Source organism: Rhineura floridana, chromosome 2 (assembly GCF_030035675.1).
Source record: "Rhineura floridana isolate rRhiFlo1 chromosome 2, rRhiFlo1.hap2, whole genome shotgun sequence".
Classification (NCBI taxonomy): Eukaryota; Metazoa; Chordata; class Lepidosauria; order Squamata; family Rhineuridae; genus Rhineura; species Rhineura floridana.
The window spans coordinates 102,767,110-102,779,545 of record NC_084481.1 but is presented as its reverse complement, the minus strand read 5'-3'; the positions used below and the strand labels follow the sequence as shown (position 1 = coordinate 102,779,545).

At 43.3% G+C, this 12,436-nt stretch overlaps 1 protein-coding gene across 11 annotated transcripts in view; it reads right to left on the bottom strand.

Moving 5' to 3' along the window:
* The window catches only part of PGGHG (protein-glucosylgalactosylhydroxylysine glucosidase), a 34,504-nt gene that overhangs the window by 18,112 nt on the left and 3,956 nt on the right, over positions 1 to 12,436 (bottom strand). For all 11 annotated transcript variants that reach the window (XM_061609872.1, XM_061609874.1, XM_061609875.1 and 8 more), the window contains 6 exons: positions 10,324 to 10,759; positions 9,163 to 9,282; positions 7,587 to 7,718; positions 7,179 to 7,290; positions 5,470 to 5,542; positions 2,531 to 2,667 (listed from right to left, as the gene is read on the bottom strand). In XM_061609872.1, the coding sequence (XP_061465856.1) occupies positions 2,531 to 2,667; positions 5,470 to 5,542; positions 7,179 to 7,290; positions 7,587 to 7,718; positions 9,163 to 9,282; positions 10,324 to 10,759 (1,010 nt within the window). The remainder of the gene's footprint in view (positions 1 to 2,530; positions 2,668 to 5,469; positions 5,543 to 7,178; positions 7,291 to 7,586; positions 7,719 to 9,162; positions 9,283 to 10,323; positions 10,760 to 12,436) is intronic.

Sequence of the window (12,436 nt, the reverse complement as noted above, 5' to 3'; positions counted from 1 at the left end):
TAAAGAGGCTGCACTATTTTACACAACAATATTCAGTACAATATTTTAATTTTAACTCATTGCAACACAGGTAAAGGATTACTTGCCTCCATCTCACACAAGGGGTTGGAGACCCACGAGATCATTTTAGGATCTTGAGTATCTGATTTGGGGGCACAACGGTTTTCCTTAATTACGCTGCTTGATCGCTTTGCTGTGGTCAACGGCCTTTGAGAGTCCAACAGTTTAAACAAAGGTTTAAAATTGATCTTATTAGAAAAGTTAGTTTTAGGATTTTTAATATTTTTAGGTTTCTTGGTATTCTGAATGGGGTGCAAATTTTGCTTCGTTGTATTCTTATTCTTCCCTGGACCCTTCATAGTCTCACTTGATTGACCCTGGGATGCAGGTAGAAGTAGCCGAAGCGCCTGCGCCACTGAAGTAAGAAGCTGGTTGGTTTCTGAGATGAAAGCTTTTACAAGTTTTAATTCATCAAGCAGTAATGAGTGCTCTGGAAAATCAGAGACCAAAACAGAAGAAGGATGTTCTTTCCTCCTATTGGGAGGGGGAGATTGCTGCCCCTTGGATAATTAATAAGAGTCAATGGTAAGAAAAGATGATAAAGAAGATCAATTAGGTGAATTCAATGAGTTATTAAAGCCGGCGTCCTGTAACTCCTCCGCAAGATTTTTACCAACTGGTTGATTCAAGGAAGTTTTAACAGAAAACGGATGTTCTAATGACCAGTCATGGAGACTGACTCTCAGTGAGTTTGTTTGAAGTCTTAAAGGAGACTGCAGATCTGAGTGATTTGTTTCACTGGTAGAAGGAAAGAAACTTGTAATTTTGGACTGCAAAGTTCTTCCTGAAACATCATCCTCGAGAGGAAGTCCCAACTGCTGGTAATTTCTCCTTGTCATTACCATTTGAATAACACAGCACTCAAAAAAATTCATATATAGTTTACAATTCCAGTAGAAATTCAAGATGGAACAATCTGTAACAGGTGCTGTACTGTAAATCCAATCTAGTCCAAAAATGTGTTAGGGAGATTATCTGATTATTAGAGCGTCTAAACACGAGAAAAGGATTGTTGAAATACTGCTTCTAAGACAGGTCATAAAGCAATAAAGCAGTCTCGGAAATTTATGTCCATTTTACAGTGTCCAGAACACCGAGGAGGACAAAAGGTTGGAGGGGTTTAAGATAAAATCATTTCAATTAAAAGAGCTTACAATAAAATCACATCACGTTTGTCGTACTCGGCTCCTAATGAGGTTTTACAAGCTCACTAGAAGGTATTAGATAAAAATTGAAAGAAAAAGTACTTAAAAATGAGGACAGAAGAAATATGCGTCTTACCGGAAAAGAAGCTAAACCGGAAGATTAAATTAAAAGGCTTAGGAGCCCTGCCAGCAAGAAAAGTTGGCAAACCTAGGAAACAGCTGGCAGATATTCTAGTCCCCATCCTACAAAGGTTAGATCATGTTACAGTGGTTATGTGAGCAAGAAATCCATTTCCAATACATTCCCTATAAGATAATATGTGGGGACAGCGCATGACAGTAGGGAACAGACTACTTTTCAGCATAAGCACAACAGAAGTTGTGTGTGCAAATGCATTGCACACAAGGCAACACAGACATTTTGGACAAGTTAAGTGCTTTCAAGGTGCAGATGGAGAAGTTGGGTTTGGAGGATATGTGTATGAGGGCACACATACTCCAATACTAATTCTTTTCTCTACCACCCGCTCAGCATGATACTTGAAACTGCAGGGGGGGGGAATGATTACTAACAGACTGTTCATGGATGTAATTGGACTTGGAATAGGTGTGCCCTCCAAGGTCAGTTTTCTTCCTCCCTCCTCTTTCCAGTTGTGAAAAGACAGGGTGGTTATGTCAAGTCTAAGAGTGCCTTCTATATAGCAAACTCCAGGAGGTGGTCTGCTTGACAGTGTGCCTCCTCTGAACACAGTACCCTGCACTTTTTGCTCCCAGGTGAAATGCAACTTCAGCAGCTGAGGGTTTATGCTGTCTGCGTTCCCTGCTGCCAGTGTTCTATGACAGCATGAGGGCAGTGTGCATGGAACATGATAGGTCAGTGGCAGAGCACATGCTTTCTGTGCAAAAGGTCCCAAGTTTGATCCCTGTCATCTCCAGGCAGGCCTGAAACCCTGGAGACCCAATGCCAGTTACTGTTGACAATATTGAGCTAGATGGGTCAATGGTAGGACTAGGTATAAGAAAACTCCCTGTGTTCTCTACCGCAGCCTCTGCTACCTTGAGGCTTTCTGGGGAGCAAGGGTCTTTTTCAAAAACCCAAGCTCTTCATAAATACATGGAGGATCTCCCCTGGTACGTGGAAATCCACTCTTACCCTTTGCCAGTGTCTATTTTGGTGCCCTGTGCATTTGCACTTGGAATCCCACTTTACATAACAAGACAAATGACTTTTGAGTCATGGTCATAATGTGAACAAGTTGACCTGCATTGCAGCTGGTATTAAGAGTTAGATGCATCACCCACTTTCTTGTTGTAAACCTACTCACCTGGGCAGTACCCATCATACTCTGGGTGGTAACTTCTGCTTTTATCAAAAGGTACTTTAATTTTCTTCCCAACCTCCTTCCACTCTTCAGGGATGGAAATGTGCAACTGGGAGCCCAAGTCAATAGCAAAATTCAAGCTGTAAAGAAGCAGAGAAAAAGAGAGAGAGACCCTAGGTTGGCAGAGCTGAAACTACTGAAACTAAATTGGGAAGATTTAGGACGCTTCTAGACCATAGCTGTTTTCAGGTGGGGCTAAATCATTCATGTTGTACAATTAAAATTGATCTGAAGCTCTTGCACAACAAACCTGCATGGCAAATTTGCTCTGTTCAGAGTGCAAGTCTAAGAGTGCCTTCTATATAGCAAACTCTAGGTCCAACATTTAAGCTGCACTTTAGTTCCCTCTGCAATAGATGCCACGTCAAGGGGAGAAGCTAGCTAGTCCCCCTCTCATTTCAGCACACAGAAAATTTTGGATTCAGGGATAAGTCTCAGAGAGATAAGTTTACTTAACACATTCCCTTTACTTAATAAAGCTAATTAAACAGTACAGAAGAGAAAATAAATGAAGCTAGTCAATAGCATAAAAAAAATAGAAAAATACAAGGTAAGGCATTACAGATCTAAAGCACTGATGTAGAGTTGAGGTACCCTTCCTAATACATAATTACCTGTATCACAAGGCAATCTGGGCACAAGTAAGGTATTAGCTTCCCAGATGAGAAGACTGACTAGGTGCTCGAAGTAATTTTTATACAATTTTTCCCTCATAAATTTATGCTACATTCCTAAGCTTAATTGCTAACGATCATAATTATCAGAGAAAAACAAAACCATTCTAAATTATAGCAGGATGGTACATTCCTCAAGATATCTGAGTTTATGAAAGAAATACAATAAATTTGAGCAGAATAACGTACATGAAATCTCTTGGACATGGAAACATATCTGGTGTGTATCTGAGCATACCAAAACTGTCAGCTAGGATTCTGGTACACTCTGCTATCTCTGTGAAAACAAGATTACCTGGCTAGTTGGAACCAATTAGCAATTTACACGTGTAGTTTATGACTTTGTTATAAGTGTGGTTTGTTGCTTGTAATTGATATTAGTCAATCCAAGGCTTTATGTCTTTAAGATTAGAGTTTTATGACAGGAGAGACAGTCATATTAGTTTAAGATAGAGAGTGATGGAGGGAATGTGGATATGGTTTCCATCACGTGTCATTCTGTTGAGAGCATTACAAAGAGACAAAAGAGGCCTTTTATTCGCAACGTAATAGTTTTAATTGGGCTACATTGGGCTGAAGGAAATTATTAATATGTGTGCCAGCTTTGGGGTCTGATTCATTGACTCTGAAACCAGCCAAGGCAAGTTGTGTGGAAGTGGAAATACTTACCACTCCTACTCCACCCCACCCATTTGAACTTTTTTCCTATAAGAAAATGCACTGGAAAGTGTGGGATAATACAGTTGGTTTCCCCCACCACCCTCATACCTCTCTTCATAAGGGATATTTAGTGTACATAGTAATAAGTTGGTTTTTAAAATAATTAACAACAACAACACCTGAGGAAGAGCTGATGAAATTAATAATGATTTTCCCCTCCCTTCTCAGTTTTCCTGGAGTCTGGAGAAAAGGGACCATGAAGGAAAATGGTGGCGGGCAAACAGGAAATGCAGAAAGGGGTCAGGCTTATACCCTGGCCTAGTTCTTTCGACATGCTAAGCAAAACCATGGTTTAGCACAAGTGTGTATCATGCCTCCATCGGATGAGTCCTCGGAGGAGGAGGAGGAGGAGTGATGGTGTGCTGCAGCAGACCCAGGGGAGGGAACAAGCAGATTCCCCAAAGGCACAGCTCCAGACCCCCTGCAGCTGGAAAATGATCAGTACACAGCTGGAGCCCCTCAGTCAGATTCAGGGAGTAAACAGGAAGCCCCCCTAACTCCTGCAGAGGGAAGGTGCCGGCGAGAGACAGAGCACCCCAGGGGTTCTGGCCATTTAAGATGGCAAGCTCCCAGGAGCTGGAGGGCTGATTGCAATCACCTGCACCCAGGAGTGGAGTTCAAAAGGCCACAAGAGGCCTTCTGCCCTCTGCTGGAAACAACATCGGACACCAGTGCCGCACCTTTGCCAGCCCTGCCCGTAACCTGTAGTTTGGACTTTGAGTAGTTTGGACCCTGGACAGCCTTGCCAGACTATTTTGGATCCTGGATTGCCTTGTTGAACTAGTCTTGCTAATGCAACTGGTACTTTTGCTGGGGGAAAGACCCCAGCTCCTGCTCCACCCTCCCTTTTCCTTATTACTTCCAAGCATCCACAGATTTACAACCTGACCACTGCTTGGCCAACGGCCAGCTACTGCCATTGTTTTACTGTGCCATCAATCAAAGCTGACAATGTGCAGCTTCTGGGAGAGGAAATAATATTGTTGCTGTGCCACACTGAACTAAGCCAAGGTTAAGCTTTTAAAATGGGAAGTGAAGCCAAATTGTTGCATCGCTTTCTGCAGCCTAACCAGTCATTTTAAACTGAGCTGCCCAACAGCTAATCAGTACTGAAGGCAGTAATCAGTTTTGGTGGTGAATTCCGTGAAATTATTTAAATTGCTTTGGTTTTGCATTGTTTGGTCCAGTTTATGGATGTTGCTGAATTATTATTTATTTATTACAACTAAATTATTTGATTATTGTTTTATCCCTGGTATCTGTTTATTGTGCTGCTACTTTGTGCAGTGTATTTTTGACATTTCATATTTTATCACCGAGCTGCCTTTAGTGCTACATGCAGAAAGGCAGCATAAACATTTTGAACATTAAAAAAAGATGAATTAATGGAGGCCTTTGCCTATATCCATCACCAACCATGAAGCAGGAAAAAGGCAGACCCCAGAAGAGTCTGGAGAGGAAATGTCATAGATTCTGCAAGTCTCTTACCTCCTCTGGGCAATGGCATTGGTATAAACAGAGTTATCTACAGCACTATGATATTCATCGGGGGGCAGGACACCTAGGAGAAGGCAGACACTTCAGAACTTAAAAGCACTCCTTGCATTTTTTGATAATGTAGAATGAATAAAAATAAACAAATATTCAAAATCTGAGCTATGGTAGTTCAAAGCTCAAGTCAATAAAGCTAAATTCTGGGAGCTGAACAAATGTTCCAGACCATTTGCATATACTTGCCACTTTTGCATAATTTGCATTCTTCTGCTGTCAGGTAGCGCAAAGAATCATTCAGATAACTAAACCCACTCTTGGTCAGGATAGGAACATAGGAAGCTGTGTCATCAGACCATTGATCCATCCAGCTCAGTATTGTCTACACTGTCTGGCAAGAGCTCTGAATTTTGGAGTTTCACAGGATGTCTCCCAGCCCTACCTGGAGATGCCCAGGAGTGAACCTGGGTCCTTCTGCATGCAAAGCAGATGTTCTCCTATGGAGCTACTGTAAGGCCCTTCCCCTCTGAGATCTTACTGGCCACTATCAATGTGGCTCTAGGAGACTACAAATGTGCCTACAAGAAAGGGTACACACACACTGGCATACATAAGCAGGGGAAAGCTGCTGTGGAAGCACACTCACCAGATTTTGGACATAGATGGACCACTTTCTCCCCTGGGATTGAGCTCAGGGGAAACCTGTCCTGGTTTGCAGGCAGTGCTCAACACTAGGTGGCTGGTCCTTGTGACAGACACAAATCTACCTCCTCTACTTCCTCAGAGCAGTGGGTGTCATGCTACTACTACTGCACAAAACAAGTTACCTGTTTGATCAGCTAAACATGTGAGATGCTTGAAACAAAAACAGACAGTTCACCTGAAGCATGGGGGAGGGGCAAGGAGAAAGAATAAAATAATCAGTATTCAAATTGGAGGTTATACATGTAGTCTTCAAGGAAAGGCAGCAGCAGGGTGTAGATCTCACCCTCAGCCAAAAAACCTGCTTCTTTTGGGGGAGACACCACCATAGAAATAAATGAATGCTGCCACCTCCACAGGGCCGGCCCTACTCTTAGATCAAGTGAGGTGGTTGTTTCAGGCAGCAGATAATGAGGGATGGAGATGAGGCGCTGAAAGACAAAGCTGTGGGTACCGCATGTGCTGCCCTGTGCCCCCTGAGCACCAGTGTTGGAGTAAAATTCAACTGTCAGTTGGTGGTTGCTTTTTCTATGTGGAAGGAGCAACACCTTGCCTTTTGCCTCTGGCAGCAAGTATCGTGGGCCAGCCCTGTATCTCCAGGATGCCATTTGGCAGAGAACCAAGGAAATGTCCACATGTGTGTAGTGCAAATACATGCACAGAGCTCTGATTCATCTTAGTGGATAGACATGAGAAACGACAAATACAACCATGCTGCCCAGTAGGAGGAATTCAGTGCAATAGCAGCTGGGGACGAAGCAAACCGGCCACCTTGTTTTCTCTCAGAGGATTAAGGAAAGTGGCAAGAAAGCCATGCACAACCATCTTGCATCTGATTCTGAGTAGGAGGTGTAATCACAGTTGACTGCAAGCAGCTCAAGAGGGAGCACAATTTATACAAGACATGCAAAAGTCAGTATATGTCTAAATGGATGTGGCACACATGGAGGATGGACAGTTGTCAATATAGAGATAGTGAAGGAGTCCCTCTTGCACAAATTTACCAGTGATGTGGTAGTTCTGCTCTTCTGGGCTCCATACCACCCGGCTGCACCAGTACTGAGCAACCGCATGGACCACGTCCCAACCACCTTCCTGCCGAAAGAGCTCCAGATCCTAGAATCACACAGGAAAGAGGGGCTCATTGGGCCATTGAGTTTCAACTTCCTGTCCTAGAGCAGGATAACCTGATTCAGGGAGAAAGGAAGAGGGGAAGCACGAAGACAGAAATATGAGAGGCAAATATTGCAAGATTCATGAATTGAAAAGAGGAACAGAACAGTGGCTTCAATGATATAGCGCTCTCAATTTCAAAAGCAGGTACTTGAGGCTGAAGTTTTACTCAGTTGGATAATGTGCCATCTGAGATGGAAGAGGTACAATTATCACCATACAAAACATGGTGCAGTTACCTGTGTGATGTAATAATACTGCTCGAAGGCCAGCAAAACATCTCCACTAATGTGGATTTCCTCAGCTCCATAAATCTCCTCAGGGCAGACCTCTTGGCCCGTAGCTGCGCTCTCCCAGGGAAACTTTGCACCCTACCATAATCAAAACCAAAGGGGGTGGTGGAAAACATGGTGAACAGGTCAAGGGACACTCAAAAGCATGAGTGAGGTTAGTAATTCAAGAAGACATTTTCTATTTCTGTTTTAAACCCAGGGCAATCTTGAACACTAGGCACTACTGAAGGTCAAGTGTGCTGGAGACCGATTGTGACCTACTTTGTGTAATACATTTATACAAATCAGATTGCTAACCTAATTCTAATGGCGGTACTATAGGAATATCTAATGACAGTCTTCCCCAATCTGGTGACCTCCAGATGTTTTGGACTCCAACTTCCATCAGCCCCAGCCCTCATGGCCACAACAGTCAGGAATGATGGGAGTTTTCTCTCTTTGAGTACTTCCACATGGCAGTTTATTGTGGATTTAGTGCTGCTGATGCTTGGACGTTTTTTGCAGTGTACACACAATATCATCCTCATTAGAATGTCAGCCTGTATTTTATCTTCATTTACTTCAGATTTCCCCTTACTGCAGAAAATCTAATAAGTAAAAATAACGCATTATATATCTGCACTCATTGCTGGTGGAAAAGCTCCGGGGGGCCAGTTTTGATACGTGGGTGGTGATGTTTTAGTGAGTGACCTCAGTCGCCACACCTCCTGCTTCTGGTTGCTCCTCATATGAGCACATTTGTGCAAGGCCTGTAATAATAAATGTTTGGGCCTACTTAATGCTCTGAGGGGGCAGGGGGGCAGTATCGGTATGCCTGCCTTTCTGCAGGAAGTCCTGCTGCAAAGAACTATCTGAGAGAATTAGAAGAAGAAGAAACAGGAGGAGGAAGCAAGCATCTCCATGCAACAGGACGCCCCTTGCTGCTTCTTGTTTTCTCCCTCAAACCTCTCCACTGCTGCAAGAGTCTTTTGGAGAGGTTAACAAAACAGAGGAAGGAGAGGTTCCGACTGATTCCCCTCCCTTCCAACAACACAATCGGATCCCTAGGTGCTTTAAGCTTAAGTTGGACATTAGCTGGAGAAGGCTGAGAGAGAGAGAAATTATATTAATTTACAGAAAGCTCAGCGCAAGCATCCACTCAGAGCACTGAGCAGCCCCATTTGGCTTTTATTATTACAGGTCTTGCCCAATTCTGATTTAACAATTGTGCAAAACTAAAATTATTTTTTAAACTAGAACAAGCAAGATGCAGTTTAATCCTGTAAACTAAATGGGGAGGGGGAGGAGGAGGAGGAGTGATTGAGGGGAAGGACAAAAAGGTGTGCCCAGAAATTTCTCTGCCAAGCTCTATTGCGTGGTGTGGATGGCAAGCAGCGGAATAGTAATGAATATGGTGAGTGGTTAAAAGCAGAAGTGCACATACCCTCATGTGTCAATTGTGCACACAGAAAATACAGATTTGAACAATCCGTTTGGAAGATCCCCATCTGGACACAGCCTTTCCTGTGCGTGTTGCTCCTACCTTGTATCCTTGTTTCTGTGCATTGTACAGGGCTCCTCCTAGTGTTCTGATCCGATATTTCAAGATAGCACAAGCTGCTTCTGGGTAGAAAAGCAAGATGTTTGGGTACATCCAGGTATCCTGAGTTTAGGAAACAACAGATAATCATTGTTATTAGACGACACTGAGAATGGTTAACAACCTTTGCTCTTGCAAGAAAAAAAATCCCATATTCCCCACCAGGATTTCTAGCTTACTACTACAAATCTGGTAAGAAAATCTGTATGTTCATTCTCAGAGGTCCTGGAAACATGAATGATGTAGGACAGAGGTAGACAATGTGGTGCCTCCCAGATAATGTTGAAATTGTAGCCCTGCCACATCTAGATTGCCACAGGTCCCTCACCTCACCATTAGGGGATAGTGTCCATGTCAGAAGGTGGAATTTCTAGAAAGGTGTGAGCCCCAGATCTTCTCTTTTTTGGTTTTAAAAAAGATTTTTGTGCCAATTATGCTCTCTCATGCATCTCATGAAGCTGCCTGCCAAAACCTGGGTTAAATAATTGGTTAGGACAAGTCACACAGAGTGAGGAAGGCTCACACAAGGGTAGAAATAGAGACAGATAGACATTAGGTCTCCTGCAACTATGCAGGCAAGCAAACAAACAAAACACTACCACTATCTAGAGATCCTTATAAAGAAAATGTCATGTGGTAGCCTACAAAGGAGCTATAGTTCATGGCAGAGCACATGCTTTCAATGTCTGTGGTCCTAGATTCAATTCTTAGCATCTCCAGTTAAAAAGAGCTCAGGACACAGGGCTGAGAAAAACCTCTATCTAATATCTTGGAGGTGCTGGGTTAGATGGACTAACAGTCTGACTCAGTGGAGGCAGATCTCCTTTCATTTTGCAAAGGCAGAAAAAGCCCTTCATGATCATCCACCACAAGCTGTGCATAACTACACAATATTTAAAGTACACACACAGAGAGAGAGAATTCTGAGGAATCCACACCATCTCCTGTTCTTTGTATATCACAACTAAGCACTTTAGAAAGCCAGAATCTGGCCAAATAACCCAAAAGTAATCTCGGTTCAGGGCTAGGGCTTCCCCACTGGTACTGTACATCACTTTGTAAAGTGATGGGAAACTGGAGAGATGATAATGCCTTTTGGATCACCTGGTCCCAGAAGACATGGCCCCAGTAATCTTCACCACATGTGCCATTAGAAAGGCCTCCAGGGCTGATTCCTGAAAATAAGAAGTCAGAGGAATCCAGGGGAGGAATGGCACTTAGCAGGTAATAGAGGCATCCATAAACAGCCTGGCTCAATGAAAGAGGCCCATCAACTTCAACACAGCATCCTTCCCAGAGCGCTGCCCATGCCTGGATGTGAGACACATACAAGGAACCAGAGCCAATCAGTGACATCCCTTCAGTAAAGATTCTTTTCACATCCTCTTCAGTCTCTGCTATGGCAGTGAGGAACTCCCAGCTCTTCTCCTTCTCCTCCCCAGGAAGCATTACAGTTTGTGGAACTGGGGTCCAAATCATGTGAACAGTAGGCTGAGGACCACTTTCCACTTCAGGGACCAATGTCTTTCCATAGAGGTAGCTAAGGTGGAGAGGGAGAGGAAAAGCTTCAGGAACACCTTATGGTTCTTTCATCAGATCACAGAATCACACAAAGAATTTACGCTTGAATTCAAGCTTGATCTCTAACCCCACCATTAATCCTACTGCTGGTTTCCTATTTTCCATCCACATCCTGCACCAAATCTGTGTCCTTCTTACCTTTCAAAACTCTCCATGTCTTTGCCTTACCCCAGGATAGCCAACATGGTGCCCTCCAGATGTTTTGGACTACAACTCCCATCATCCCTGACCATTGACCATGCTGGCTGTGGCTGATGGGAGCTGTAGTTCAAAACTCTGCAAGGCACCATGTTGGTTATTCCTGCCCTATCCTATTTTTCTGCTCTTACTTCCCTTTGCATTCTTGCCTATAAGCTTTGGGTGCAGCTGCTAAAAGTCTCCTTCTCTCTTGCTGTCAAATTATGCCTGGAAATTATGCCCAAAGCGTAATTTGAGGGCCAAATGTCATTCCCAGGTTTTGGTTCTCCCTCCCCCCCATCTCTCTCCTGAGGGTGCTCAAACCACAACTGTGCAGGTTTCAACAGAACATGATGCTGTTCACACCTGTTTCAGAAGAAAAGTTAGACTTCCTTTGGAAATGAATAATGGAAGTGCGGCAAGAGCAACTCCTGTTTGGGTTCTTTTCTTTGAATTCCAGAAGGAAGATGGAGTTAGGGTCCTCCAGCTGGCTAGGCTTGCCTACCTTTACCTCTGCTTCTTCTTTAACTTCCTTCTGTTGTAAACTGATATGCTCAGGGCAGCTGACCTGCCCCCCCTTCCTTTGTCCTTCTTTGACTGTCCGAGGAGAGAGAAGAAATCTCTGACTTTGTTCTCTCTCCTGAACCAGAAGGGTAATACCCAAGTCTGGGCATTGTGCCCCCAACTTAGTTAGAACTAGATATGCCTTTCCTATCTACTATGTATTTCTACAAATAAAATAGTTTTTTCTTATCTTACTAAGTCTTCAGTCTCAGTGATTTAAATGCAGGGTAAAAGCCTGCTTCTTAGGCAAATACACACACTGGCACACACAGCTCAGACCGCTGAGTTACTCGGCATACGCATAATAAATAAAAAGTTAGAACCTGGGGCAAGAAGTGCCAGTTAACTAATCCCATTGTTTGTGGAGTACAGTGGTGTAAGTAGAACCAATTCAACATGTTGTGCTTATCTAAAAATAAAAAAAACTAAGCCCAAGTAGGTGTAACTTCATTTGCCCACATTTGTTCTTCATAGCCCTACCATCTCCCTTTCTTCCCCTTCCTTTGTTGTCTTCTGCCACCAGAGAAAGGTAGAACATGCAAGTTCACTGGTGGCAGGAGAACCCTTCTTGGCTTAAGCTGTTCTGTAAAGGGCCATGTATGGCTGTATATAAGAGCATAATGACATTCTACCTGAATGGAAACTGAGAAAAGGGTGGATTTTTCTATCATGGCAAGAATGGAAAAGATTCTCTCTGAATCAAGATATCAAGGCAAATGTTATTTATACATCGTAGATTTTCTCCTCCATGAACCTGTTGACATCTTTTGAATGGGTTTGCAGTCTTTCCTTGTACTTGTCTGTACATAACACCATTCAAACACAGGGATATAGGAAGCTGCCTTATACAGAGTCAAGTCATTGTTCTATCTAGCTCAGTATTGTTAACACTGGC